Here is a 26,972-nt window from a genome sequence, read left to right on the forward strand (position 1 = left end):
CTCTATTATTATGATTTCACCTCTCTCAAAAATCCGAAAACACTACCTATATCTTTCTGTTGAACAGTGTGAGTAGACATCACTAACAATGATTTACTTGTCTTGACTGTTCCTCTATTTGCTTTTTCCAAAATGTTTTTTAACAACACCGCCAGGTTAATTTCTTTGAATTTTTAAAATAAGATGGACACTTATACCACAAAGTGCAAGTTCTCCTGTTTCTATTGTGATATTAGTTTTACAAATTATTAAAATGCAGCAGAGATAAGTTATGAATAAATCTTATCAAACTCTGATTACACAGGGCTGTTGTAAATTACTTCAAGCAAAGCATTTGACAAACAGTCTACTTTGAGTAGATATGTGCTGAAAGAATGCCACACAGGTCAAGGCCTATTCTCTCTCATTCTGTGCATGCCACAGAATCATGCATTTAAGTTATAAAACAGATTACAGCTGAATGTGAAGAGGAGGAGGAGGAGGAGGAGGAGAAAGAGGAAATGGAGGAGGAGGCACTAAAAGCACTGGACAATGGAACTCACTATTCAATATGGTGATAGATTATTCTTCATAGTATGTACCGTATATACTCGAGTATAAGCCGAGTTTTTCAGCACGTTTTTTGTGCTGAAAAACGTCCCCTCGGCTTATACTCGAGTATATACGGCTTATACTCGAGTTTGTTTTTTTTTCTTTTTTTCACATTATACCGGATGGTGCAAACTTGGCGGGCTTTTGCATTAGCGCGGGGAAGCCCTGCCGGTGCAGTGAGAGGGCGGGGCGGGGGAGCCGCCAGCCTTCTCGGCTGAGGGAGGGAGGCTTTCCCTGACCGGTAGCTGCCTCATTTCCCTCCCTCGGCTTATACTCGAGTCCCCAGTTTACCCCCGTTTTTTGGGGTAAAATTGGGGACCTCGGCTTATACTCGGATCGGCTTATATTCGAGTATATACGGTATTCAACAACAGACACTGAACGCTGAACTTAATAGTTTAAATGCCCTGTTCCAATATTATGATTCTAAGATCAGATCTGCCTGGCTTCTCTGTAGCCAATATCGCATATAATATACAATATACACACATATTGACACAACAAACAAGAGAGTAAATTTAGTCAAAAGCAACTTTCATGAACCTTTTACTAGAACTCAATAAAAAAGTTAATTTGAGAAGAGGAAATTTTTCCCTAAAATTTATTTTATGACATTATTGCTTTAAAAAAAGAATTGGGGGACTTGTGGAAGAATGGTGAACTGAAGGCAGTGCTAGGCAAAGCATAGTCAATAACTGTTTTTCTATTTTTCTTTTAGTTTATATTACTTTGCACTTTTATATTATAATTTTTAGTAAAGTTATTTTTTAAAAAGAACAAACTGGATGGGCCTGGTTCCATGCATAAAAGATAGTTAATTCTGCTTAGAGTTCCTTAACTCAGGCACGGTAAATTGACAAAGGTCACAACACCTGGCTAAAAGGGCCTCCAAGGAATAACTTACTTCATGAGCTGCTACATGCAAGCACAGAAAATCTTCCTTAGGTGTAAAAGTACTTCAACAAAAAGAGAATATAGCTATTCTCCACCTGAACAATTTAATATTTGCAATATCTGCAAATATTTGTGAAAATATTTGCAGATCCCTCGCATCCTGGACATAAACTGTTTCAACTCCTACCCTCAAAACGACGCTATAGAGCACTGCACACCAGAACAACTAGACACAAGAACAGTTTTTTCCCGAAGGCCATCACTCTGCTAAACAAATAATTCCCTCAACACTGTCAGACTATTTACTGAATCTGCACTACTATTAATCGTTTCATAGTTCCCATCACCAATCTCTTTCCACTTATGACTGTATGACTATAACTTGTTGCTGGCAATCCTTATGATTTATATTGATATATTGACCATCAATTGTGTTGTAAATGTTGTACCTTGATGAACGTCTTTTCTTTTATGTACACTGAGAGCATATGCACCAAGACAAATTCCTTGTGTGTCCAATCACACTTGGCCAATAAAATTCTGTTCTGTTCTGTTCTGTTCTGTTCTGTTCTGTTCTGTTCTGTTCTGTTCTGTTCTATTCTATTCTATTCTATTCTATTCTATTCTATTCTATTCTATTCTATTCTATTCTATTCTATTCTATTCTAATGAAAGTGCCACAGAAACAGAATGGTCTGCTTGATCTTTCAAGGTAAACTGTTCTTACGTATCCTTTTAATCTGCAAATTAGCTGTAACATTGCAGTCCATGACGCCTTAAATCATGACTGTTTCATAATCTACAAGCCACTTTGAATAAAGGAAGACTAAAATAGAAAAATTAGACTGGTAGATAAAAGAGTCAAATTTTGGCCAGTATCTAGAGAATTAGAAAAACACATTAAAGATTCTGAATTTCTTTCACATATATTTCAGCAGTTTCTGATATTGATCTGATTTGTAATACTGTAGCGCAATATTGAAAATGTACTATATTTGAAAAGAAAATTCCACTGGGCTAGCTCATTCCCTTTCTCGCTCGCTCGTTCGTCCTCCCTCCCTCGAGTATAGTATATACAGTATATATTTTCTTTCTTTGCTTTAATATTTATCACTTTTGAGCATTTCAAACAAATGCTCAGCCATATACATATCAATTTGGACCACTGCTACATATATTTTGGAACACATGCTTGTTTAACAAAATTGAAAGTCTACAAGTAAGCAGTAAACTGAAAATCACTCCTAATGGCAGTAAGGTTTAAATAGTGTACAAATAATTGCATTAATCTTTGGAAAGTCTCACTTACAAAGTATATTTTCCCCAATATACAAATCATATTAATCAGAGAATAGTCAAGAAAGAGACCTTTACACATGATTTCCTTAAAGGAGATACAGTGGTAGGAAAGATACATATATATTTTTCCTTTTTTGTACTTTTAATGTACAAATTCATTTTCCTGTCAAGCTATCATGGATTTTCAAAATACTGACATTTTCTGCAACTATTTAAGAATATTCCCTGATAAAACACAACAATATAAAAGTTAATACAAGTAGTCCTCAATTTACGACCACAATGAAGTCCAAAATTTTTGTGCTAAGTAAGTTAAATGAGTTTTGCCCCATTTTACAACTTTTCTTGCCACAGTTGTTAAGTGAACCACTGCAGTTGGTAAATTAGTAACACAGTTGTTAATCTGGCTTCCTCATTGACTTTGCTTTCCAGAAAGTCGCAAAAGATCACATGACCACCACCCGTAGACACTGCAACTGTCATAAATATGAATCACTTGCTTAGAGTCCAAATTTTGATCACATGACCATGGGGATGCTGCAATGATTATGTGAAAAATAGTCATTTTTTTCAGTGACGTTATAACTTTGAATGGTCACTAAATGAACTATTGTAAGTCAAGGACTACCTGTACACTTTTCCTTTTTCTGAGAAGAAATCTATAGATTTGAATTTAGAGTAGCTTTTCCATTCACATAGCTATGAATCCATTAGAAGAGGAGGGACAAAGGCTGTTCTTGATTCACTTTTATTCAGCTGACTACAGAACTAACTCTCCAAATCATCTGGTATCCTTCCAATGGACCACACATATCCAAATTAAGTCAGTCAAATGAATCCTAGCCCCCACTTTTTCCAAGGTCTTTCTTTATTTTTTCACAAACTACAGAACCCTTCTTTTAAGCTCAAAGTATCTCAAGTTAAGCAGTCTGAAACAAAAAGATCTGTATGGATAAGTCCTCACTTACCAAATGCCTCATTTAGCTAATGTTTGAAGTTACAATGAAAAAAAAAGGCATTTGTGATCAATTTTTGCATTCATGACTTTGCGGCATGATGTAATCATGAGATTGTCATTTGAGCACTTTGTAACCAGCAAATCTCTTGCAGCATCCAGCAAACACATAATCAACATCTGCATGCTCCTCAACCATCTTGTAACAAGTAGACTTAACAGAGAATGCAGAAGTAAAACTGCAAGTTGTGGTCATATGTTTTACTTAACAACCATGGTGACTTACTTAATGATCAAATGGAAAGTCACACTGTAAGTCCATCATGCTTACATGATATTTCTCTTAGCAATCCCAGTGTTTAGCAACAGGATAATCAGTCCCAATTGTGGCCACTAAGTAAGGACTGCCTGCAGACTTGCTCCGAGGGTGAATGTTTTTGGCTTTTCTCAGAACAAAACCAGATCATTTTGAGCAATGTTGCTTCAAACACTTCAGCTTTTCCAACTGCATGATTGGTAGAATATTTTTCAAAATACAATCATCAACTCCCAATCCAAATGTTTCTGGCCTAGCCAATACTGCAATATGATCTGGTTCCAACTCTGCTGCTAAGATTGGATAGAGGTAATGAGGAAAGGAATAAAAAAAAAGTCAGCAGTTATCCTAGCATACAATCCCAACCACCGATTCTTCTAGATCAGACATAATGATGCAACATTTGTATACAAACTAGGCAACCCATGACCTTTTGGATCATCCTTTCAAAAATATTTCCTTACCAGATTCCTCAAGGCCTTCAACAATGACAGAAATTCTAATGTAGTGCCTTCACTAGAAAAGTTGGGATACATTCAGAGATGTGTCTGCCTTAAAAGTAGCCCATGTTGAACTGCACAGCACAATCAAACACCAGCAAGGGGAATGTTTTATGACAATTTGTATTATGTCATAAACTATTTTATGATAATCTTATGACATAAAATATTTTACAGAATTTTCCAAAATTCAATGCCCTAGGTCAGTCATGGATCATGGATTTTGGACCCTGTAAATTAGTCCATTTGAAATACCTTGACTCGAAAGCTGCTGCCCTAAGATGCACCATTTCGCCCAGCTAAAGGTTACGGGAACAAGAGTTTTATGAGCATATAGATTATTGCCCTGTGGAATGTTAGCAGTCATGTTGCAAGTGTTAAAATATGTTCTAGATCAGCAGTCCCCAACCTTTTTGGTACCAGGTTCTGGTTTAGTGGAAAACTATTTTTCCACAGACCGAAGAGGGGTGATTTTGTGCACTACTTAGATCCCACATTGCGCAGGTAAAACTTCACTCACTTGCACAGACCAAGTCCTAACAGACTGCAGACCAGTATTGCAGCCCATGGGTTTGAGACCCCTGTTCTAGATTGTGCTTTTTGCAGGCAGGTATCTATGAAGGCAAATGGAAAAGGGGCATGTAGTTGTTAATGTTGTTGTGCAAATATTGTACTGTTGATTACAATCTTTTTTGAGCTAATATTAGTGCATGAGTTTGTCCATTCTGTGTGGGCTCTTCTATCACTGACACGAAGTTTTCAAGCTACAATTTACAAATGCAAAAATTGGTTTAAATGCTGTCCTTATTCCACACAAACCATTTGCTGAGGCCAGATTATTGATCAAACTGATATATGCTGCTAGTTTCATTTAGATGTTTTATTGCTTCATATTTTTAATTTACTAAATGTTAGTGCTGTTTTATACATTGAAAATTAAGGTCTTACATATACTTAAGAATATACCACAACTTCAATGACATAACTTTTTTTTAAAGTGTTAATGCAGGTACTTGCCTTGATGCTGTTTTTATCATTATAAATCATGTAATATTTCCAATTTAGAATTGCTATTCTTTTAATCAGTAAGAGTGATAATACTTAAAACATTCTTACCTTAACTCCTTGAATGAGGCCATTCATTAGAAATGTATGCTGAGGAAATGTTTTATGTAAGACCTGTAAGAGAAATACTTTATTTCACAACTAACTTCTCAATTTAAGTAAATACATATTTAATAACTTCAAAAGTAAAGGCTCCTTCATGAGAACATTCATGAAGGGAACTGCAATCTAACAGAAACACAAAGATATAGGAGGGGAATACAGCATAATTTTCTTGAGTAGCATTTCTTCTTAAAGCCCTCATCATTACTAGTCTAATCCCCCCATAATATGGAGAAGCTGTTGGGAACAATAATATAAATTGAAGATTAAAGAAATTTGCCACCTAAATCCTTTCCTCCTGAGCTAAACTTCACTGAACACAAATCTAGGACCAAACTACAATACAGATTAAGTCATCACTACTTCCATTAAAGAAATAATTATGGCCATATGCCCCATCATAATTAAATCTCCCAGACCAAAAGAAGAAATCTTCACTAGTTGCTAAAACTGATATTAACATTTAAACATCTGCACTATAAAGGTTATACATTATCTGCAGAATAAAACAAAAAGGATACTTAATTATATGCACCCCACATTTCTAATTGCATGAAATACTATTGTGGTAATATGAAACACTAAAATAACTGATTTGTTGTCAGAATAAGTAAGTTTATTAATACGTTGTACAAATGTATCACAAACATCAGTATGAGATGTATCTGCATCTCTCCCACAATCTTCTTATAACAGATATAGAGCTATTTTGATTGTGGGAAAGGAAGAAAAAATGCAGAATTTGCATTGTGTATTATGTATATTGAAAACATGAGTTCCAAACAGCACAGAAAAAAATTTAAAATGTTCAATACATAGAATATCTTTTCAGTTTGAGAACAATTCTTACAAGCTGACAAGCCATTCCCAAAACTCAGCTGACCTTCACAGGAAGCCTATGGGGAATTGATACCCATGGCTGGATGGATTTTGACAACAGTGTTACCTGATTTTCATAAATTAAAGCCCTACCACTCCTATATTTTAAGTATTGCAGTATTTCAGCAAATAAGAACACAATTTGACAGTAACTAGAAATAGAAGTTTTATAGCAATGACAAAAAAAATGTACTGCCCAAACAAAGTAAACAATTATGAGAGTGTTCTTTGTTCTAAGCAATGAGACACTTGCAGCATCCACATACAGATTTAAATAGCAGCTAGGAGTAGATGAGAAGTGCCTTGGAAATTCTCATATCTATCATGTAGATATCATGACCCATATCTAATGGTACAAAACTAGTATTTTAATTTTATCTAATGGCACAAAGGTCATATTTTAATTAAGAAAAGTCTTGCTTTCCAAGATAAAATTTAACATATTTTATTTCTCCAAAATTCTGCCAGCTTATCAAAGAAAGTTTAGGATTTCCTACCTTGGATTTTGTTTCAAGGAATTTATATTCTCTTTACTCTGAATGGCATAGCAAGCACAACTGATGTCCCGTTTGGAATAGCCTAATTCCTGGATGTGTTCTAGATTCCTGATAAGTTTCTGGGTTCTTCCAGAAACTTATGAAGATTTCCTGCCTCTCTTATAATCTACAATGTGGTTCATAGCTTTTGAAACCCTATTTGTTGAAAGTTCCTGTTAGCCACAAAACAGTTTTGGGAAAAAGTTTTTCATCTGACCAGTAGAGAACAGAATGGTTCCTTCCACAAGAAAAATGTCAATGAGACTGCAGCTAATGGAATCTGAAAACTTACTGTGAGCATGGGTGTTGTGAGTAGCCCCCAAGCAAAAAATTCAAGGAAGATCACAACAACAGCATGGTACACACTGGGTCGGCCAATACCTTGCTGTTAATAAAAAGAAAAAAACAGTATTAATAGTATATAGACATTATGGATTTGTTTTTATAACAATAATTTATATATTAGAAAAGACAGTTTTGTTGATTTTTTTACAATAGGTTTTGTGGGGAATTTTGTATGCCATGGTATGGAGCAAAGAGTACCCTGATCCTGTAGATGCCTTGTTGCAACCCTTCCAAGATAGCCACTTAAGAATGGATGACAAAAGTGTCTCAATTTCACTTTATAAAGATAGAATCCTTTGCTTGCATCTGCCTGTAAAATCCCTTTCCACATTTAATGACAATTCAAAAACACAACATATTTGAATAGATTTTACGTAACAACTATAATGTCTTCCTTCACACTTTAGAACCCCTTGTATCACCAACATTTTATCAGGCTGCTCTATTTACAAACACATTCCACTTTAAACACGTCAGCGAACTAACAACCAAACAATTAAACTTACAAAATAAAAAAACACCAATAGGTAATATGTGCTAGTTGTTCCCGATTCTAGGGGGCAGTGCTTATCTCAGTTTCAAAGCTGAAGAGCCAGAGCTATCGGAATAAGTCTCCATGATCATGTGGCCAACATGACTAAACGCCAAAGGGGCACAGAACGCTGTTACCTTCCCACCAAAGGTGGTCCCTAGTTTTCTACTTGCATTTTTTACCTGCTTTCGAACTGCTAGGCTGGCAGAAGCTGGGACAAGTAACAGGAGCTCACCCCGTTACCTGGCACTAGGGATTTGAACTGCTGAAGTCCCGGCCTTTTGATCAACAGATGATTCCCTAAGATAATTATTCAAGATTTCATATTTAATGCATCTAAAGTTTATAAAAATTAACAATTTAATGTAAATTACTAGTAGAAGACCTACTCTGCCATTTTCAAAATACTGAGTCCATCCAAGATTTTATTAACACAGAAACATATAAGATACTTTTATCTTTGCCTAATTCACTAATATTATGTATAATTTAAATAGCTGCAAGATCTTGCTTTATGGTGAGGTAATTACTCATATCATTCTCTAAGTACAATTCTTATTTTTCAATTCATTTTCTTCATGTGTGCCAACCAAAGCATTTTTAGAAAGTAAAACTAGCAAGAGTTTATAGACCTCTTTTATCTGGATTTCCATTCATATAAAACAAAAGCTCAACACATACATATAGTTGGTTGTTGCAATCCGATCAGTGATGTAATAAATAGGGTTGCGCTTAGAGAAGTGGCAGAAACATATACTTCCCTTTGGAGAGTGTTGGATCCCACTGTGGAACTATTTTATGATGAAAATTGCAAAGTGTGCAAATATCTGAGGCCTGACCCAGCTCTCTGGAAAAGGCTCCAATGCTGGGAAAGGTGGGAAAGGTGGGAAGAGAGAACAGGATGACCTGCGGCAAGGGGGATAGACTGTTAGAGCTGCGATGGATGCATCATTGGAGGACCTGAAAAGGCCAGGTTAGATAAGAGATAGATTGTCATGGAGAAAATCTATGTGGTCATTTGAAGAAAAACGAATTGATAGCACTCACTCACTCAATCCATCCATCCATTCCACCAGCATCCATCCCTATCAGCACTCCCTCGCCCAATCAGGCTTTTGAACCCATATTTCAGGGTTCAAAAAAAATATAAGACAAGCTCTTAATTTCAGGGAAACAAGGTATGTATGGTGCAGGTATATATTTATGTACATATATAGCATGTGCATATGTGTGTTATGCATGTGCTTGGGCAGATATACAGACACTCTCTTGAGAGCAGGCATCAGAATTTCATTTTTAATGTGGGCCAGTCACATCCATGGCATGCTAATCAACATTTCCAACACACCTGCTGCCACCCCCCAAAGGTACGCACTTCATTCTAGACCTCATTTAAACAAAAATTGCATGATGGGTATCTGTTCAAGCTTCCTAAAATCAAAAGCAAACCTTTCGAAACTGAAAGCGGTTCCAGCAAGATCTCCTGAATTTATTTTATTGATTTATTTTTATTCTGCCAAGCGTCTACAAGTTTGACCCTGTGGCTCCCGAGGACATGGACAGGTTGTTGGGTAGGTTGAATGCCACCACATGTTTACTGGACCCGTGCCCCTCCTGGCTGGTGCTGGCCACCCAGGAGGTGACACGAGGCTGGCTCCAGGCAATTACGAGCGCTTCCTTGGTGGAGGGAGTCTTCCCGGCCGCCTTGAAAGAGGCGGTGGTGAGACCCCTCCTCAAGAAGCCTGCCTTGGACCCAGCTGTTTTAGGTAATTATCGTCCGGTCTCAACCCGCCCGGCGAAGGTTGTAGAGAGTATGGTGGCATATCAGTTTCCCTTACACCTGGATGAAACTGTCTATCTAGACCCGTTCCAGTCCGGTTTCCGGCCCGGTTACAGCACGGAGACGGCTTTGGTCGCGTTGGTGGATGATCTCTGGAGGGCCAGGGATAGGGGGTGTTCCTCTGCCCTGGTCCTATTAGACCTCTCAGCGGCTTTTGATACCATCGACCATGGTATCCTGCTGCGCCGGTTGGAGGGATTGGGAGTGGGAGGCACCGTTTATCGGTGGTTCTCCTCCTATCTCTCCGATCGGTCGCAGACGGTGTTGACGGGGGGGCAGAGGTCGGCTCCGAGGCGCCTCACTTGTGGGGTGCCGCAGGGGTCGATTCTCTCGCCCCTTTTGTTCAACATCTATATGAAGCCGCTGGGTGAGATCATCAGTGGCTTCGGTGTGAGGTACCAGCTGTACGCTGATGACACCCAGCTGTACTTTTCCACACCGGGCCACCCCAATGAAGCTATTGAAGTGCTGTCCCGGTGTCTGGAAGCCGTACGGGTCTGGATGGGGAGAAACAGGCCCAAGCTCAATCCCTCCAAGACAGAGTGGCGGTGGATGCCGGCATCCCGGTACAGTCAGCTGCAACCGCAGCTGACTGTTGGGGGCGAGTCATTGGCCCCGACGGAGAGGGTGCGTAACTTGGGCGTCCTCCTGGATGAACGGCTGTCCTTTGAAGATCATTTGGCGGCCGTCTCCAGGAGAGCTTTTTACCAGGTTCGCCTGGTACGCCAGTTCGCCTTTCTGGACCGGGATGCCCTATGCACGGTCACTCACGCCCTCGTGACGCCTCGCCTGGATTACTGCAATGCTCTCTACATGGGGCTCCCTTGAAGGGCATCCGGAGACTGCAGTTAGTCAGAATGCGGCTGCGGGTGATAGAAGGAGCCCTCGTGGCTCCCGGGTGACACCTATCCTGCGCAGACTGCACTGGCTACCTGTGGCCTTCTGGGTGCGCTTCAAGGTGTTGGTGACCACCTTTAAAGCGCTCCATGGCATAGGGCCGGGCTATTTACGGGACCGCCTTCTGCTACCGAATACCTCTCACCGACCCGTGCGCTCTCACAGAGAGGGACTCCTCAGGGTGCCGTCAGCTAGGCAGTGCCGTCTGGCGACGCCCAGGGGAAGGGCCTTCTCTGTGGGGGCTCCCGCCCTCTGGAACGAGCTCCCCCCAGGACTTCGCCAACTCTCGGACCTTAGAACCTTCCGTCGTGAGCTTAAAACACACTTATTTAGGTGCGCAGGACTGGACTAGGTTTTTTTAGATTTTTAAATTTTTGAAATTTTAAATTTTATATTGATTTTAATTGGTTTTGGTAATCAGGCTGGTTAGAATAAGTTTTTTATTTGTGTTTTAATCTGTATTTATATGTCCTTTTTATATGCCTGTTAACCGCCCTGAGTCCCTCGGGAGATAGGGCGGTATACAAATGTGATCAATAAAAATAAATAAAATAAATACAAAAGATACCATGTAAGAGTAAGTAAAAACGGAATATGAGGACAGGGACGGTAGGCACGCAAGGTGCACTTAGGCACTTATTACACGGGATGGACCAAGTTTAGGAGAAACTCCAGCAGCACCAGAAGTCTTCCAACAAACCCGGCCCCCCACTCAGCATCACCACCCACGGCTTCCCAAGGGAAGGGGGGGAAAAAACACCCTTTCTCGCCCTTGCAACCATTCCCAAAGGCAAGCAGGCCCAAGAAAGCAGAGGAAGGGGAAGAAAAGAGCCACAGCGGCGTCTCTTTCCCGGCTGCAGGATGCAGCTTCTCAACGCAGATCCCAGCCGACACCTGGCCCCGCATCAGCAGGACGAGCATCCCCTCCACGACGGAGCCTCAGCGGGCGGAAACCCCGGGAAGGGAAAGGAGAGAGAGGAAGGAGGGGGTCTCTTCGCAGACACTCACCGAGGCGCCTCCACCCGGCTTGAACCCGATTCTCCTCACCAGCATGATTCGGCTGCCGCACTTTTTGCCGCCGCCGCCGCCGCCGCTCGCTCCGGACGCCGCCGCTTCGCTCTCCACCACCGCCGCCGCCGCCACTGTCAAGGCCACCACCTCCGCTTCCCGGCCGCCCGGAGTTGGAGGAGGAGGTGGAGGAGGAGGAAGAGACGGAGACGGCAGCGGCGGCGGCGGCTTCGGCTCGGGGCTCATTTCGCCCCCATCTTGCCTAGGCGGAGGAAGCGGCGGCGAAGCAGGGGCTCCGGGCGGCCTCCCGCCGGCTCCTTCATCCGCTGCCACCGTCTCAAGGGCCGGGCGACTCGGGGAAGGGGGAAGGGGGCGGGTAAAAAAGAAAAGAAAGAAACCGCAGCGGGGAGAAGAGAAGGAGAAGCTGAAGGCGCCGCGGCAACTTTCGGCGGCAGCGCCCCCTCCCCGCTCTCTAAAGCGCCCTCCCGGGATCGCAGGGGACACGGCCGCCGAAAGCCACACACATACACACACGCACACGCACGCCCCACCGGAAAAGACGTCATATACGAAGAAGGCGGGGCTTCCGCACCGCGAAACCTCTGCTAATCATAATACCGTAACAGGCAATGTGGGCGGGGCTTTATCTCCAGGATTGGGCGGGAGTCGCATGAGCTCGGCGGTTTTTTCCCGCGTGCTTAAAAGTTCGGGCCCTAATTGGATCTTTTTTTTTTTCCACCGATTTTTTTTCTTATATGCCTTGCACCTTTGCTTCCTAGCATCTAGATAGGAAGGTTGTTGTGGTGCTCCCCGATTTCTGTTTGTACCCGTTTATGTATAGCCGGTGTATCTTTTTTTTTATTATTTTTGAATATTAATGTATGTTCATGCTTTGCTTTTTATTGTATAGCACTATAAGTGTATAAAAAAGAGGCACCGGATGTAAAGTTATTAAAGCGATACTATTTTTTTTTTATTACATAAGTCATGTCAAGGATAATCGTTGCACACATAGTATTGGGAGTAAGGCACAAGATGTTTCAATATTTGGCCTGATTGATTTTAATACTGTGGGTTTTTAGTGGGCTTTTAAATAGGGGTTTTATTCTATTTTTGTAATTTTCTTACTTAATATTTTTAACATACAGCGATTGAATTAGATTTTTAAACTGGATATTGTATTTTAAAATTTTTGGATTATTGTGTTTTATTTGCTGTACACCGCCCTGAGTCTTCGGAGAAGGGCGGTATAAAAATTTGAAAAATAAATAAATAAATAAATAAAAGATTACATTACCTTTTAGCGATATTAAAATTTACTGCTTTAATTAATTAGTTGGGTACAGATAAGTCCTCGATTTACAACCATAGTTGCACCAGAATTTCAATTGCTAAGCAAGTTGGTTGTTAAACAAATCGTGCCTAATTTTATCATCTTTTGTGCCATGGTGGTTCAGTGAAACACTACAGTTAAGTGAATCATGTGGTTATTACCTTAGAATTCTTGATGAACGTATCTTTTCTTTTATGTACACTGCAAGCATAGGCACCAAGACAAATTCCTTGTCTGTCCAATCACACTTGGCCAATAAAAATTCTATTCTTCTAAGCGGTTTACAGAGCTAGCATATTGCCCCCAACAATCTATGCTTGGTGGAAGCCAGCTTGGGAAGGTTGCAAATGGTTATCGCATGATCCTGGGATGCTGCAACCATTGTAAATACATGGTGGTTGCCAAGCACCCAAATTTAGATTATGTGGTTCTGGGACTGTTCCAATTGTGCAAGAAAGAGCCAGTTGTAATTCACTTTTTTCACTGATTTGTAACTGAATGTTTCCTAGATGAATGGCTGTAAATCAAAGGAGTTCTTGTTAACTCTGTTGCTAAATACTTTCTCCAGGTCTTTCTCCACTCCTTGAAATTTATGGCATATCCATAAATTTTTCTTAGCAACAATATTGAAGGAATTTGCTAACAGGTTGGGGTTTTGTTTTGTTTTTACTTCCTGGATTTCCTGGAATTGTGAGATCCAAGCATTGCTTAGGCTTATTCTTATTTAACTCTTTCTGCAATTAGTAAGGCTTAGGTTTCAGAAAACATTCAATATCATTAATGCAGGATCAGTAATTGTATAGTGAAATGCATCCTACATTTTTATATGATACTCTTCAATCAGATCAACAAATGTAAAGTCATCGGGTCCAAAAGTCATTGATCTCTTTCTTTAATAGGAATGATTTAAAAACCAGATTATTTTATCCAAGGAATTAGTAAAGCTTTAGTAATACAACATTTTTTTCCTGTTAATAAGGCTGAGACTGGGCATTTTTTTGTATTATTTTTTTAAAAATAAAGGTTTGTTAAAGCAGGGGTCCTCAGTCTATGGATCGGCATAGAGCTGTGGCATGCCAGAAACTGGGTTGAACAAACAAGCAAAGCCCCACCCACAGGACACAGGCAGCACACAAAACTGCACCCCTTCTGGTCTGCGGAAAAAGCTTTCTCCCTGGAACCAGTCCTTAGTACCCAAAAGGTTGGGGGCTGCTGTGTTAAAGAATACACAAAAACTTCCAAAAACAAAATAAACCAAAAAAAATTGACTATATCACATATATATGAAATAATAAGTTTGGTTTCATTTTAAAAAGGATAAAACTTAATTTTTTTAAAATTATCTTAAAATTTATGCCAAAGGAAGCTATGGTGCATGGGGTGGGGGGGGGATTGGTAGAAATATTGCTTTTTCAAAAATGAATAAATTACATTCCCCTAATCCAATCTTCAATTTCCAGATTAGTACAATTTTTCTCATTTCTCAAGATAAATCTCTTAGCAATTCCCCTGCCTGAGTTCCTCAGAAACAGTCAAGTAGCAGAACAAACCCAAAACAGAAGCTGTTTTTTAAAAAATTAATGATTTTGAAAGAACTGTTCTCGGGCATAAGCAACCAGACTGCCACATGTGCAGAGTTCAAATTAACTACTTTATTACGTTCTGCCTATAATACGGGAATCTCCCTCGTCTGGAAGCCTATTCTTGGAACAATTAGATGAAACTCCAAGGAATTCAGGAAAAGCCAGTTCCGCTCCTTTTGCAGTTGAACAGTGACTCTGGACTAACTGATCCCTCTGCCCTGCCAGGCTGGATGGTTCCCAACATTTGTCTTTAAAGCATAAAATGGCAAGACTTGACTCATTAACATTCAGTTTTTTAATTCAATCATGGTATTAACTGATCTGCTTACTTGTGTAGTCAGAAATTGCCATTAACATCACGGTAAAGAAGGAATTTGGATTCCAAAATTATCTGAATTTCATTGACTTGCTGGAGTCTAAAAGAGCATCTGACAGTCAAACAGAGCCCTTTAATATTCAGCACTGATAACACATTTGGTGCCTGGGCTTGCTAATAATAAAAGCTGCTTCAATTGTAATTCAGTGTATCGATGGAACAAATGCAACTGCCTATTTCTTTATTAAAATCAATGGAATAACTGGGTTAGGGTTAGGATTCATAGTTCCATCATACTGCTGTTTCTTTAGAGACAATAAAGTGATTTTTACAGCATTTGTGAAATTAAAAAATAAAGCTATTTCCCTAACAATGGATTCAACACTTCATTATGAATAGAAATATTTTGATTACATCAAGATACTTATTACATCGGATTACATCAAGATATATATACTTTACCGGTAGGTAGGCATAAATAAATCTATAGTTCTATACAAATGAATTCATTGTATTCAGTTGTGCAGATATATAAATTAATCTGAACATTGCTGTTATTAATTAATCTAAACATTGCTGTTTTATTAGAATTAACTAAAGGGTCTTTCAACCATAATGATGTCCACCATTTCTTGAACCTACAGAAAAAGCCGTGGTGGCGCAGTGTTTAGAGTGCAGTACTGCAGGCTACTTCTGATCACTGGCTGCCAGCAGTTTGGCAGATCGAATCTCACCAGGCTCAAGGTTGACTCAGCCTTCCATCCTTCCGAGGTGGGTAAAATGAGGATCCAGATTGTTGGGGGCAATACGTTGACTCTGTAAAACCGCTTAGAGAGGGCTGTAAAGCACTGTGAAGTGCTAGTGCTATTGCTACAGAAAAGTATGTGAGCATAAATTGTTCATTCCACCACCTTTCCCTCCACAACCCACCACTTCCAGGCCTTTCCTATTCTGCCACTTGATTTTCCTATTCTGTACTTGATTACAGACAAGGAAGAAGCCACAGAAGCCAGGAAAGGGGTTCCCTTTCTTTATTTCTCCTCTAGCAGTGGAAAACAGCCAGTAATCACGGTCCTTAACGTGAAGCAGGATGAGATCTGGTGAATTCTTGCGTGGCGGGTTTAGCATTTTTCCAATTACTTATCTCACCGATGGTAAGTGCTAAGGCAATTGGTGGGATGCAAGGTGAAAAGAGTCCTCCTGTTCTTCCATATAGCTTTTCCTTTGTGTCTCATTAGCTGTCATCCAAGCTATTTCTGTATAATGCGTTTCTGAAAATGGGCTTAATTCAGAAACAGCACAGCTGACAGGTAAGATGCATCCAGCCCAAATGGGGTTAAGGAAGAAGCAATCGACCTCAAGTCTGGCACCATCCAGATGTAGCTAGATAATAGCCAAAGAGAACCTGAATGCTAAAGCGGACATCTTGAGTCACACAAATCTGAGTGGCTTACTTGTCACAACAATAGCCATCACCATAGCACCTACTGCTAATAAAGCTGGTATGGAGTGGGCCCAGTGATGCCCACTGTCCCTCCGAGGGATATAATGTTGCTAATTCTCTGAAAAGTAATAAGAAAATAGCTGTGAAGCACTGCACAAAGTCATGGAAACTGCAGCTGTGTGTGCCCGGCCCTAAGAGCAATAACACTTTTGCATGGAAACTCAGAAATAATAATTTAAAAAACTGAAAATGGAAAAAACTAATGTCAGCCCAAACTCTAGAAAACCTGTAATGCAGCAGAACCTGGCTTTTATTTCCCTGTTAACTAAGGCTGTATAAGGCAGGAGAAAAATTAACTAGTGCTTAAAAACAGGTCCAATATTCTTTTAGAAAATCTCTAACCCTATATTTATAAGGAGGCTGTGTAGGAGATGACAAGCACTACTGAAAGCACCAGTCAGACATTACTTGGACAGATGTATCTTCAGGAGCCAGGAGTCTGTCTTGCAATCCAACCCAAACTACGGAAGGAAAAGCTTAACAACCACAGGGAATGGAGTGTTCTCACAGTAGATAGAAATGACCAATAAGAGCTAAGTAGATCACAATCCCTGGAAACTATTCACAGCAAACGTGCTGTGAAAAGACATAAAGCACCACTGGAGAAGGTAAGGAGAAGTTTAAACTGAAGGGTCCTTGGTGCTCTCTGAGCTTTGTTGTTTTCTTGCAGATGTTTCATTACCCAAACAAGGTAACATCATCGGTACTAGTACAGAGTAGGGTTTGCTCTCAGTTTATATTCTAGAACACAGGTGTCAAATTCACAGCATCATGCCATCATGTGACATTTCATGATGTTTTTCGCAGAGCTTGGGTGGGCGTGGCCTACGTGTGATGCACCCAGCCCATGGGCCATCAGTTTGACACCCCTGTTCTAGAAGTTTAAGCTGCCTCAGATATGGACAGGGCATGAAATGAATGTAGTCAGGGGAGTGATGAAATCCAATTATTTTTTTACTACCGGTTCTGTGGGCGTGGCTTGGTGGGCATGGTGTGGCTTGATGGGCATGGCTAGGTGGGCGTGGCAGGGGAAGGATATGCAAAATCCCCATTCCCCCCCCCCACTCCATGGGAAGGATACTGCAAAATCTCCATTCCCTCCCCACTCTGGGGCCAGCCAGAGGTGGCATTTGGCGGTTCCCCAAACTACTCAAAATTTCCACCACTGGTTCTCCAAACTACTCAAAATTTCTGCTACCAGTTCTTCAGAACCACCTGGATTTCACCCCTGGGTCAGGGGGTTGCTGGGGCACAGCCATGCTGTGATTAAGGACAAATGAGGAAGAGTCCGTATCATTTACTAGGACTTCTACCTTCTTCTTTTACTGACATTTCATACAAGAGATTGGCAGCCATTCATAATATTTATTATTTCGGTATTATAGTCTGACATAAAGACATTGCATTTTTTCCAAACCATGTATATAGATGTATATATGAATATCTATTGGGCCTGATGGACTATGTGCATACTTCTTAAAAAAAACTTTCCACTAATATAGCAGAACCCCTAAGCATAATCTTTGAAAAAGCTTTCACGACCAGTTCCCTTCCTAAATTTTGGTCACTAGCCACAGTCATCCCTGTCTTCAAAAAAGGAGACCCCAGCCTAGTTGAAAATTACAAACCAATCTCTCTATGGTGCGTCATGTGCAAAGTAATGGAATCAATCATCAACCAATCCATTACCCTCCACCTAGAAACAAACAACCTACTCCCTAATAAACAATTTGGTTTCAGAAAAAAATTATCATGTAACTTACAACTTCTTCATTGCAAAAACATATGGACTACAAATCTTGATCAAGGCAAAGCAATTGATGCAATCTACATAGACTTCTGTAAAGCTTTTGACTCAGTAGTACATGATAAACTTCTCCTAAAACTAAAATCCTATGATATCCCAATTGGATATCTGCTTTCCTATCAAACAAACAACAAGTGGTCAAAATTGGCAATGCTCTATCAAATCCTGTTCCTGTCAAAAGTGGCGTTCCCCAAGGCAGCGTTCTTGGACCAACGTTCTTCATATTATACATCAACGATCTCTGCAACCATACCACAAGTAATTGTGTTCTATTTGCTGACGATGTCTAACTATTTAACACCACCACCAACACAACTACCCTTCAAAAAGACCTTGACTTTGTATCCGAATGGTCTAAAACTTGGCAACTCCAAATCTCAACCAGCAAATGCTCAGTCTTACTTATTGGAAAAAAGAACCAAAACACTAAGTACAAGCTTGATGGACATTACCTTACAGATGACCCCCACCATGTTAAAGACCTTGGAGTTTTAATATCAAATGATCTAAGTGCCAAAGCCCACTGCAACTACATCACAAAAAAGGCTCTAAGAATTGTAAACCTAATCTTACACGTAGCTTCTTTTCCAAAAACACTACACTACTAACCAGAACATATAAAACATTTGCTAGACCAATTCTTGAATACAGCTCACCTGTTTGGAACTCATACCACATTTCTGATATCAGCACAATTGAATGTGTCCAGAAATATTTTACAAGAAGAATTCTCCACTCCTCCGAATACAACAAAATACCTTATGCCACCAGACTTGAAATCCTGGGTTTAGAAAATTTAGAACTCGCTGCCTTCGACAGGACCTGTATTTAACTCATAAAATCATCTATTGCAATGTTCTTCCTGTTGAAAACTTTTTCAGCTTCAATCACAACAATACAAGAGCAAACAATAGATTGAAACTTAATGTAACCGCTTCAATCTTGATTGCAGAAAATATGATTTCTGTAACAGAGTTATTAATGCTTGGAACACATTACCTGACTCTGTGGTCTCTTCTCAAAATCCCAAAATCTTTAACCAAAAACTATCTGCTATTGACCTCACCCCATTCCTAAAAGGTCTATAAGGGGCGTGCATAAGAGCACAAACGTGCCTACCGTTCCCTGTCCTATTGTTCCTCTTCATTATATCCAATTAATATAGTTATTACATACTTATGTTCATATATATGCTTATATATTATATAGTTATTTCATGATAATGCTTATATATACTGTTATGACAAAATAAATAAATAAAATAAAATATTGGACTCGGTGCCTGTTGACAAAACCTATTAGAGCAATCAGCTCTCACTCGCTATTTTAACATCTCTTAATGCAATGTTCTTCTTGTTAAACATGACCTTCGCACGTTTCATGCCAGCACGAAGGGTGGCATTTGTACTGTTAGGCCATGATGCATGTTTCATCATTTGTGTATCATTGCAGTTAACACCAGATGCCTCTACTAATGCAGCTCTAATAGCAATATGCTCAAGTGTTTCTGTTTAGTGTAAAACGCCAACTGCTGGGAACATAATCAATCCAGGGTCTTTATGTTAGCTTGAGTGCCAAACATGATTTCCATCCTTAACTCAATTTCTAAATAATTTCACACTTAGGTAGCTTACTTTATCTCCCCCCACCCCCAACTCTTTTGGTCAAAACTTCAGAGCAATCCAGGATTAGAAATAAAAAACATTGCTATCCCTTCACCACATCATCATCATCATAAATGTCCCCTCTGCCTATACTGCTTGTTTGCCCTCAGTTTACTCTGTGTTATACACTGCTTGGATAGAGTTAACATTCACAGACCTTGCAACTCTACTGTAGGAGCATACTATGTTCCCCTACCAGGAGCTGAGCTTTTCTGCAGACTACAGTTTTATTTATTGTAATGTAATGTGACTAATGTTGAAATTGAGAGGCCCATGTGAGAAGTTTGCCTTGAGGCCAGAAAAACCATTGCTTATGCCTGCATAACTATGACCTCTGCCTTTTTCATTCATGGGATGATTAAAGATAAGGACAATTTCATGGGGAACAGGTGAGAAATTGCTGTCTTTGAGGATTAATTATATATGGTAAATAGAAGGATGAATGGATGAGTTGTGTTTGGATTAGGATGACAGCAAACATTGTTTTATCTTCCCTGTAAAAAGAAACCATAGAAGCTTTGGAATAATTTGATTTTCCCTAGATATGCTTCGCCAAAATTTGTCTGTTAGAAACAAAATATGGCTTTGTGGGACAGAGAATGGTACATTTTACTCTAATTTCTTGACTGTTTGGAAAGTCAACAGAAAAAAATGCTTACAAATGTCATCTCTTTTCTGTCATAGAGGCCTGACTCACACATTGGGCTAATTTATAGTGTGATTAGAACAGTTTCCCCCTCCCCCCCAAGGCCATCACTCTGCTAAACAAATAATTCCCTCAACACTGTCAAACTATTTACTAAATCTGCACTACTATTAATCTTCTCATTGTTCCCATCACCAATCTGTTTCCACTTATGACTGTATGACTGTAACTTTGTTGCTGGCAATCCTTATGATTTATATTGATATATTGACCATCAATTGTGTTGTAAATGTTGTACCTTGATGAACGTATCTTTTATGTACACTGAGAGCATATGCACCAGGACAAATTCCTTGTGTGTCCAATCACACTTGGCCAATAAAAAAAAATTCTATTACTTTTCTTCTTCTCATTGAACTATTTGAAGAAAACACAAGATGGTCTACAGGCCATAGTTATACAGAAATATGTATTGTGGTTGTATTTCTCTGTATTGTAAGTTGGTGCTAATTTGTATAGTTGCAACAGTTGGCTTGTCTTTATTGTAAGTATCTGTTACTAAATCATGAACCATTTATTGGATCATATTTCTGTAGTTTGATTTGTACAAACCTTGATAAAGGCATATAAATCCTCCTCTTTTTCCTCCTCATCATCTTAGATATAACCATGTATTTTCATATCCAAGAATAATGATAAGCCAGAGAGAGAAAATGATCTTATATCAGAGATGGGCAGCCTAAACTTCTACTGCAAGTAATTTTACCTAATATTGTCAATAAAGAGACATTATGAAACTTAGTTACAGTGGAAGACTGGGGTGAGTGGTCCATGGGGGTCACAAAGAATCAGACACAGTTTAACAACTGAACAACAACAAATGAAAGTTAGTTACCAGGAGCTTGTTATAAGCTCAAGCTTAACCCTAGAAGAAGTGTGTTACAACAAGGTGGCCAGATACAAAACCTCTACTATAATCACTATAAAGATATATTTTAATTGCAGCAACAGTTCTACAATCTGATCCTCAGGTAATACTACCCATAATTTTATGGTCCTTTATAGTATTTATACAGAGTAGGGTATCAGTTGCTTATAGGAAAGTATGTATAGGATTACAGTCTTTGTAAAGTCAAGATTAATCCTTTGTTTTAAAATGTGCCTACTGTTTCTTTAATGGCAATCTTCCATACATATATTCAGTAGGTTTTTGCTAGAAAAGGACAGAATGATGGGATATTGAGTGTACACTATGGTCAGTGTCTGTTTGAGTTGCCATGACTTCAAATAACCCGGAAATAAATCAGAATTATAAGGCAACAAAGGTGTGCATTTCAATCTGTGTATCTTGGTGCCATAGCAACTGTTATACAGGGCAGGTAAAGAGGCTGATAAAACTGGTAAAATTAAAATTGGGAGGCTTACTGAAGTTGCACACATATTAATTCCTGCATTTCTAGAGAAACAGAATCACAGCGGTGAGTAGAACACAGAGAAAAAAATAAAAGGGGGGGTTAATTTTGTTTCATGATTTGTCATTATTGGAGAACTTCCACAAACAAATTACAAGGAAGATTGCAACAGAACCATTGCTGTTATCAATGTCAGTGAATACAATAATACTCTACTAATTGATAATATGTTTTCAGCTGATGATGCTTAGACATGTTGAAGTCCATTCCTGCCATATTTTCCAGCCAGAATTTTTCTTTGGTCATGTTGGTAAAAGTTGATTTGAAGATAGAGGATAAAATCCAAGATTTATGTGGTCCCTCCCATCTCCTGACTACAGTTGTTCAACCTTGCCCTTCTTTTCTTCCATATAAAAATCAGGACAATCTCTGGAATGAATTTTCAATGGAGAAAGGAACTTGTCAGTCCTGCTCATTTTCACAAATGGAAGCAATTCCCAAATAACCATTGGTCAATCTCATTCCAGACATAATTCATATTTATTAGTAAACACCAACAGAAATTCCATTAAATTCTCTCAAAATAATCCATTATTTTCTTCCCCAAATAGAGCTTTCTTGGATGGCATTCGCAAGTGGACATTGGACTAAAAAGGAAGTGAATGGAAATCCTCCAACTCCTAGGTAAAAAAATCCAGAAAACAGTCACTCTTAATTTAGATCTCTGTGTTTTACTGAAATATAGTACTAAAAGTATTCAGTGAACTGTTAAATTTCTCTTTCTTTTTCTTGGCTACCTTGCATTAGAATTTAATTTATAAATAAGTTTATTGTAGATAAAGATCTGGTAGTATGACTGCGGTTAGCTTAAGGAAACTATTTTTGGCCTATGTGAAATTTGATTTTAAAATCAAAAATGTCTCCTTAACAGTGACTTGTAGATTATCTTGATTAACAGTGTTATATACGAAGTGTATATGTGTGCATCCATGCCAGTATAGTTTCAATAATATCCTTGGTCACTGGGCATAACATAAGAATTATACATTTTGTTATTGTATATTAGATCAATACTATAATATGTATTATTAATAATAATTATATATATAATATATGGTGCTGTTGTTTTGTGCACATTTTGTGTGTGTTTATATAATGTAAGTATGATTTTATAAAACTGTGAGTATAATTTAGAGTGATGTGAAACATCTTCCAAATATCACATCATGCAGATATGTTAAGTTGTCTTCGTAACAGCAATTTATTTCTTACATATTTCATCCTATTTCTTATATATTTTTATAAAGCCTTAAATGATCTCACTCAGTTCCTCCCAATTTTATGAGGTTTAAATAATCTCCCTGGGTTCCCCCCAATTCTTGATTCTAAGAGGATAGTCGTTTCAAGGGATAGCCATGCATAATGTACCATGGAAATCAAATAACCGTTGCTCTTGATAGTAAGATGGTCAGCAGAGACTTCAGGTCAATGCAGGGGTGAAATGCTACCGGTTTGCTCCAGTTCGGGCAAACCGGTAGTGATAAAAAATACCAGTTTGGGCAAACTGGTAGTAAAAAAAACCTACCGGTTCCTCTGAACCGGTATTTCCGACGATCAGCTGTGCCGCGTGGTTTAGCTTGGTTAGAAAGCAGGAAATCCTGCTTTCTTGCGAAGTTAAATCGTGCGGCACAGCTGATCCCCCCTTGCTGTTCTACTTATCTTCCCAAGCCTCTTTTTGGTGTGTATTGCACATGCGTGCGCAGCGCATGATTGGTGCGCATGTGCATGCAGCACACGTTTGGCATGTAGTGCATGTTTGGCATGCGCTGCGCATGTGCAGCCAGCGAACTGGTAGCAAACAGGTTCAGATTTTACCACTGGGTCAATGCCTCATATTTTACTCTTTCCCAATGAGAATGATTTAGAGGGAGACTTTGTGTGTGAAAGACGATATTGTCAAACTGGAAAAAATGCAGACAAAGAAATGAACTTGGCGCTACAAATTTCTAGCTCCTCCTAAAGTTTATATTGCTGTAAGATGGATTCCAGTTCCTTGTGATTATACAACCGCAACAGCTCAGCCAATTTAGTTTTGTGGTCAGCTGTGATATTTTTGAAATGTATGAAAGGATAATAAGTTTGGTTTTAGAGACCTTCAGTTCTATGAAGCCTAGGGGCAATCTGTTTCATCGTTTGTGGAAACTCCAACTCAAGCCACCTTCTGACTCCTGATCTGCAGCCATTCTGCTGTGGTCTTTCAAAGGAAAGATAGCTTGAAGGATTTTTAGCACTCTCCCCCATAGTGGCCTAGAACTTTATTTTATTCCAGACAGAGAAATAAATGAAATATGTAGTAAGTTTATACATAGGAAGATACTGCATTTCTATGGATTATACATAAGTGATTTAATCTACTTTTCTTCACTACTGGGTAAGGTTTTATTCCGTTTTTGTTATTCTTCTACAATATCTGTAGAAGTTCAGGGAATGCTTGGAGGTTTTTGCTCCTTAATAGATCTGAGTGATTGCAGATCCTTCTCACACAGCTTTGGAGGGTTTGGAAAGAAGAGACAGCAACAGTGTGAAAGGGAGCTTAGGTTGCTTTCGTAAAGCATTATCTGTGTCCCATGAACTGCAGCAAAAAGCTGCCTCACTACTGTAGCGGTTTTTAGAGCAGGGGTTTCCAACCTTGGCAACTTTAAGCCTGGAGGACTTCAACTCCCAGAATATCCCAGCCAGCAAATAACTGCTAATCAGAGGAGGATAAATCCGGTTCAAGTGTGTCTCTAAAAGAACCAATGAAGAACATGTTCTGTGGTTTCCATCTCTCCAGAATCACACAGGCAGAGCCTTTTCAGCCAATTGTACTTTTTTTTTAAAAAAAAAATTCCATCCAACACTTCAGAGGGGAACAGTCCCTTTCAGTTACTGAGTCCTCCCTTCATTTTCGCGTGGGCAATCAGAAAGATCCGGCTCCTACGAAAGCATTTGCCCATGTGCTGCCTAACCAGGCATTATGCAGGCTCCATACATGGGTTTAGTGCTTCAACCTACTTTTAAACCGGTTATTAGCTGTCTCTTAAAAAAGCATTAGAACTGCCATTATGAAAATGAAAGGATGTCTTGGCTGATTGAAATCAGGAAAAAGAGCCAGATTCTGCCAGTTGTTTGTTGCTGATTCTATGCAAATAAGCACATTCCAGATTTTCTGCAGCTGTTACCAACAAAAGAGTTTGCACAGTCTTACTCTCTAGTGATTTTTTTTTACTGTATAAGAGCACCATTTTCCCTTATATTTCTGAACATTTTACAAATTCCACTGGCTACTTATGGGTGCTACCAACACTGGCATACCATTGCAGTAGGTAGCAATTTAGAACAGTGATGGCTAACCTTTTCTGGACCGAGTGCCCAAAGCACATGTGGCCAAACCCCCAAAATGCAATTTGCTTGGCTCCCGCGCATGCACTCCGCCCCCCCGCACATGCACGTGCGGCCCCTGCACATGCACTTCGCGCATGCGTGCACCCCCAACGTGCCCCACCCTGTGCACATGCATGCACCCCACACCTCTATATGCCAGCGTGGCCCCCATGCATGTGCCCCACCTCCCTACACATGCACCCCTGCATATACATGCACCCCCATGCATATGCACCCCCTCATGCATTGCATGGCCCTCCCCCACACACCTTTGTACAGCCCCTCTGCATGCACCCCCACGCATGCGTGGCAGAGACCCAAAGACCAGCTGGCCAGTGGGAAGGGCGCGTGCATGCGCAGCAGAGCTGAATTGGGGCGATGGCATGTGCCCACAGAGTGTGGGCGTGCCAGAGGTTCACCATCACAGGTTTAGAATATATGGAACTTAGAATATATGGAAGTGAAACTGAGAGAGTTCTTCTCATTTCCTCTCTGAAACTGAATGATAGGTCACAGATGTAGCCAAGTGCACCCAGCTGCGTCTTCCATTCCTTTACAGCACATATTGATCATTTCTTTTCAATTTCCTCTGCATCCAATTAATACGCTGCATACATAGCGGCGAAGTACAAGATGAAGCAAGAAGGAATTCCCTTCTGCTTCAATGCATATCTCTTTGCTATGTGTGCAACCTGCATCTGAACTATTTTCTGGATGTGGGTTTAGATCTTTTCCAGAAAAGCACCACATGTGTATAAAACAACAATCCCAGTACAGGTATTCCTCAACATACAACTGTTCATTTAGTGACCGAAGTGACAACTGCACTGAAAATTTATGACCATTTTTCACACTTACAGCCATTGCAGCATCCCTATGGTCATCTGATCAAAATTCAGCACTTTGCCACGGACTCCTATTTATTTATGAGTCGGCTGCATATATTTATGATGGTTGTAATGTCCAGGGATCATGTAATCACCTTTTGCAACCTTCGAACAAGCAAAGTCAATGGGGAAGCCGGATTCACTTAACAACCATGTTACTAATTTAACGACTGCAGTGTTTCACTTAGCAACTGTGCCAAGGAAGGTCCCAAAATGGGCCAAATCTCACTTAACAACAGTCTTGCTTTTAGGCTCAACGGTGGTCCTAAGTAGAGGACTACCTGTACTTTTTAGAAGAGTGCTAAAAGAGTCTGTTCAAAATTAGCCCAAGTAGCAGTTCAGCCATACAGCTATGCTCACAATCTGTCATTCAGGCAACTTGAAGAGTGACTAAAAGCTTTGTCTTAAGCACTGTTCCTTGGTTGCCCAAACCCATCCCGTTACGTATTAAGCACAGCAACTGTGGTGGTGTTTCTGACTGACAGGTTCCACTGGCTGGGAAAAGAAATTGGTGCCCGTAAATTGCTCCTTAAAACCTTGACATTATATCCAATCCTCAGCCTCATTGCTGTGGCCAAGTAGAGCTCAGCCATTAGAGCAGTGAAAAGCCTGCCAGGTACTTCCTGCCAGCTCTCTCT

General features: G+C 39.8%; 2 protein-coding genes across 3 annotated transcripts in view; one reads left to right on the plus strand and one right to left on the minus strand.

The window, feature by feature from the left end:
• LOC131191645 (hippocampus abundant transcript-like protein 1) overlaps window positions 1–12,323 on the minus strand; it is a 36,544-nt gene extending 24,221 nt beyond the window's left edge. The window contains exons 1-3 of one of the 2 annotated variants that reach the window (XM_058169999.1): window positions 11,799–12,323; window positions 7,430–7,522; window positions 5,672–5,734 (exon numbers count right to left, since the gene is read on the minus strand). In XM_058169999.1, the coding sequence (XP_058025982.1) occupies window positions 5,672–5,734; window positions 7,430–7,522; window positions 11,799–12,005 (363 nt within the window). In that variant the 5' untranslated portion in view covers window positions 12,006–12,323. Of the gene's footprint in view, window positions 1–5,671; window positions 5,735–7,429; window positions 7,523–11,759 lie in introns of both variants that reach the window. The other variant, XM_058169998.1, reaches the window with a different exon arrangement.
• Window positions 12,324–21,991: 9,668 nt separating this feature from the next.
• LOC131191526 (uncharacterized) overlaps window positions 21,992–26,972 on the plus strand; it is a 67,553-nt gene continuing 62,572 nt past the window's right edge. Inside the window, exons 1-2 of the mRNA XM_058169751.1 lie at window positions 21,992–22,090; window positions 22,636–22,708. Coding sequence (XP_058025734.1) covers window positions 22,647–22,708 — 62 coding nt within the window. The 5' untranslated portion in view covers window positions 21,992–22,090; window positions 22,636–22,646. The remainder of the gene's footprint in view (window positions 22,091–22,635; window positions 22,709–26,972) is intronic.

The sequence above is a fragment of the Ahaetulla prasina genome, chromosome 2 (assembly GCF_028640845.1).
Source record: "Ahaetulla prasina isolate Xishuangbanna chromosome 2, ASM2864084v1, whole genome shotgun sequence".
Taxonomy (NCBI): Eukaryota; Metazoa; Chordata; class Lepidosauria; order Squamata; family Colubridae; genus Ahaetulla; species Ahaetulla prasina.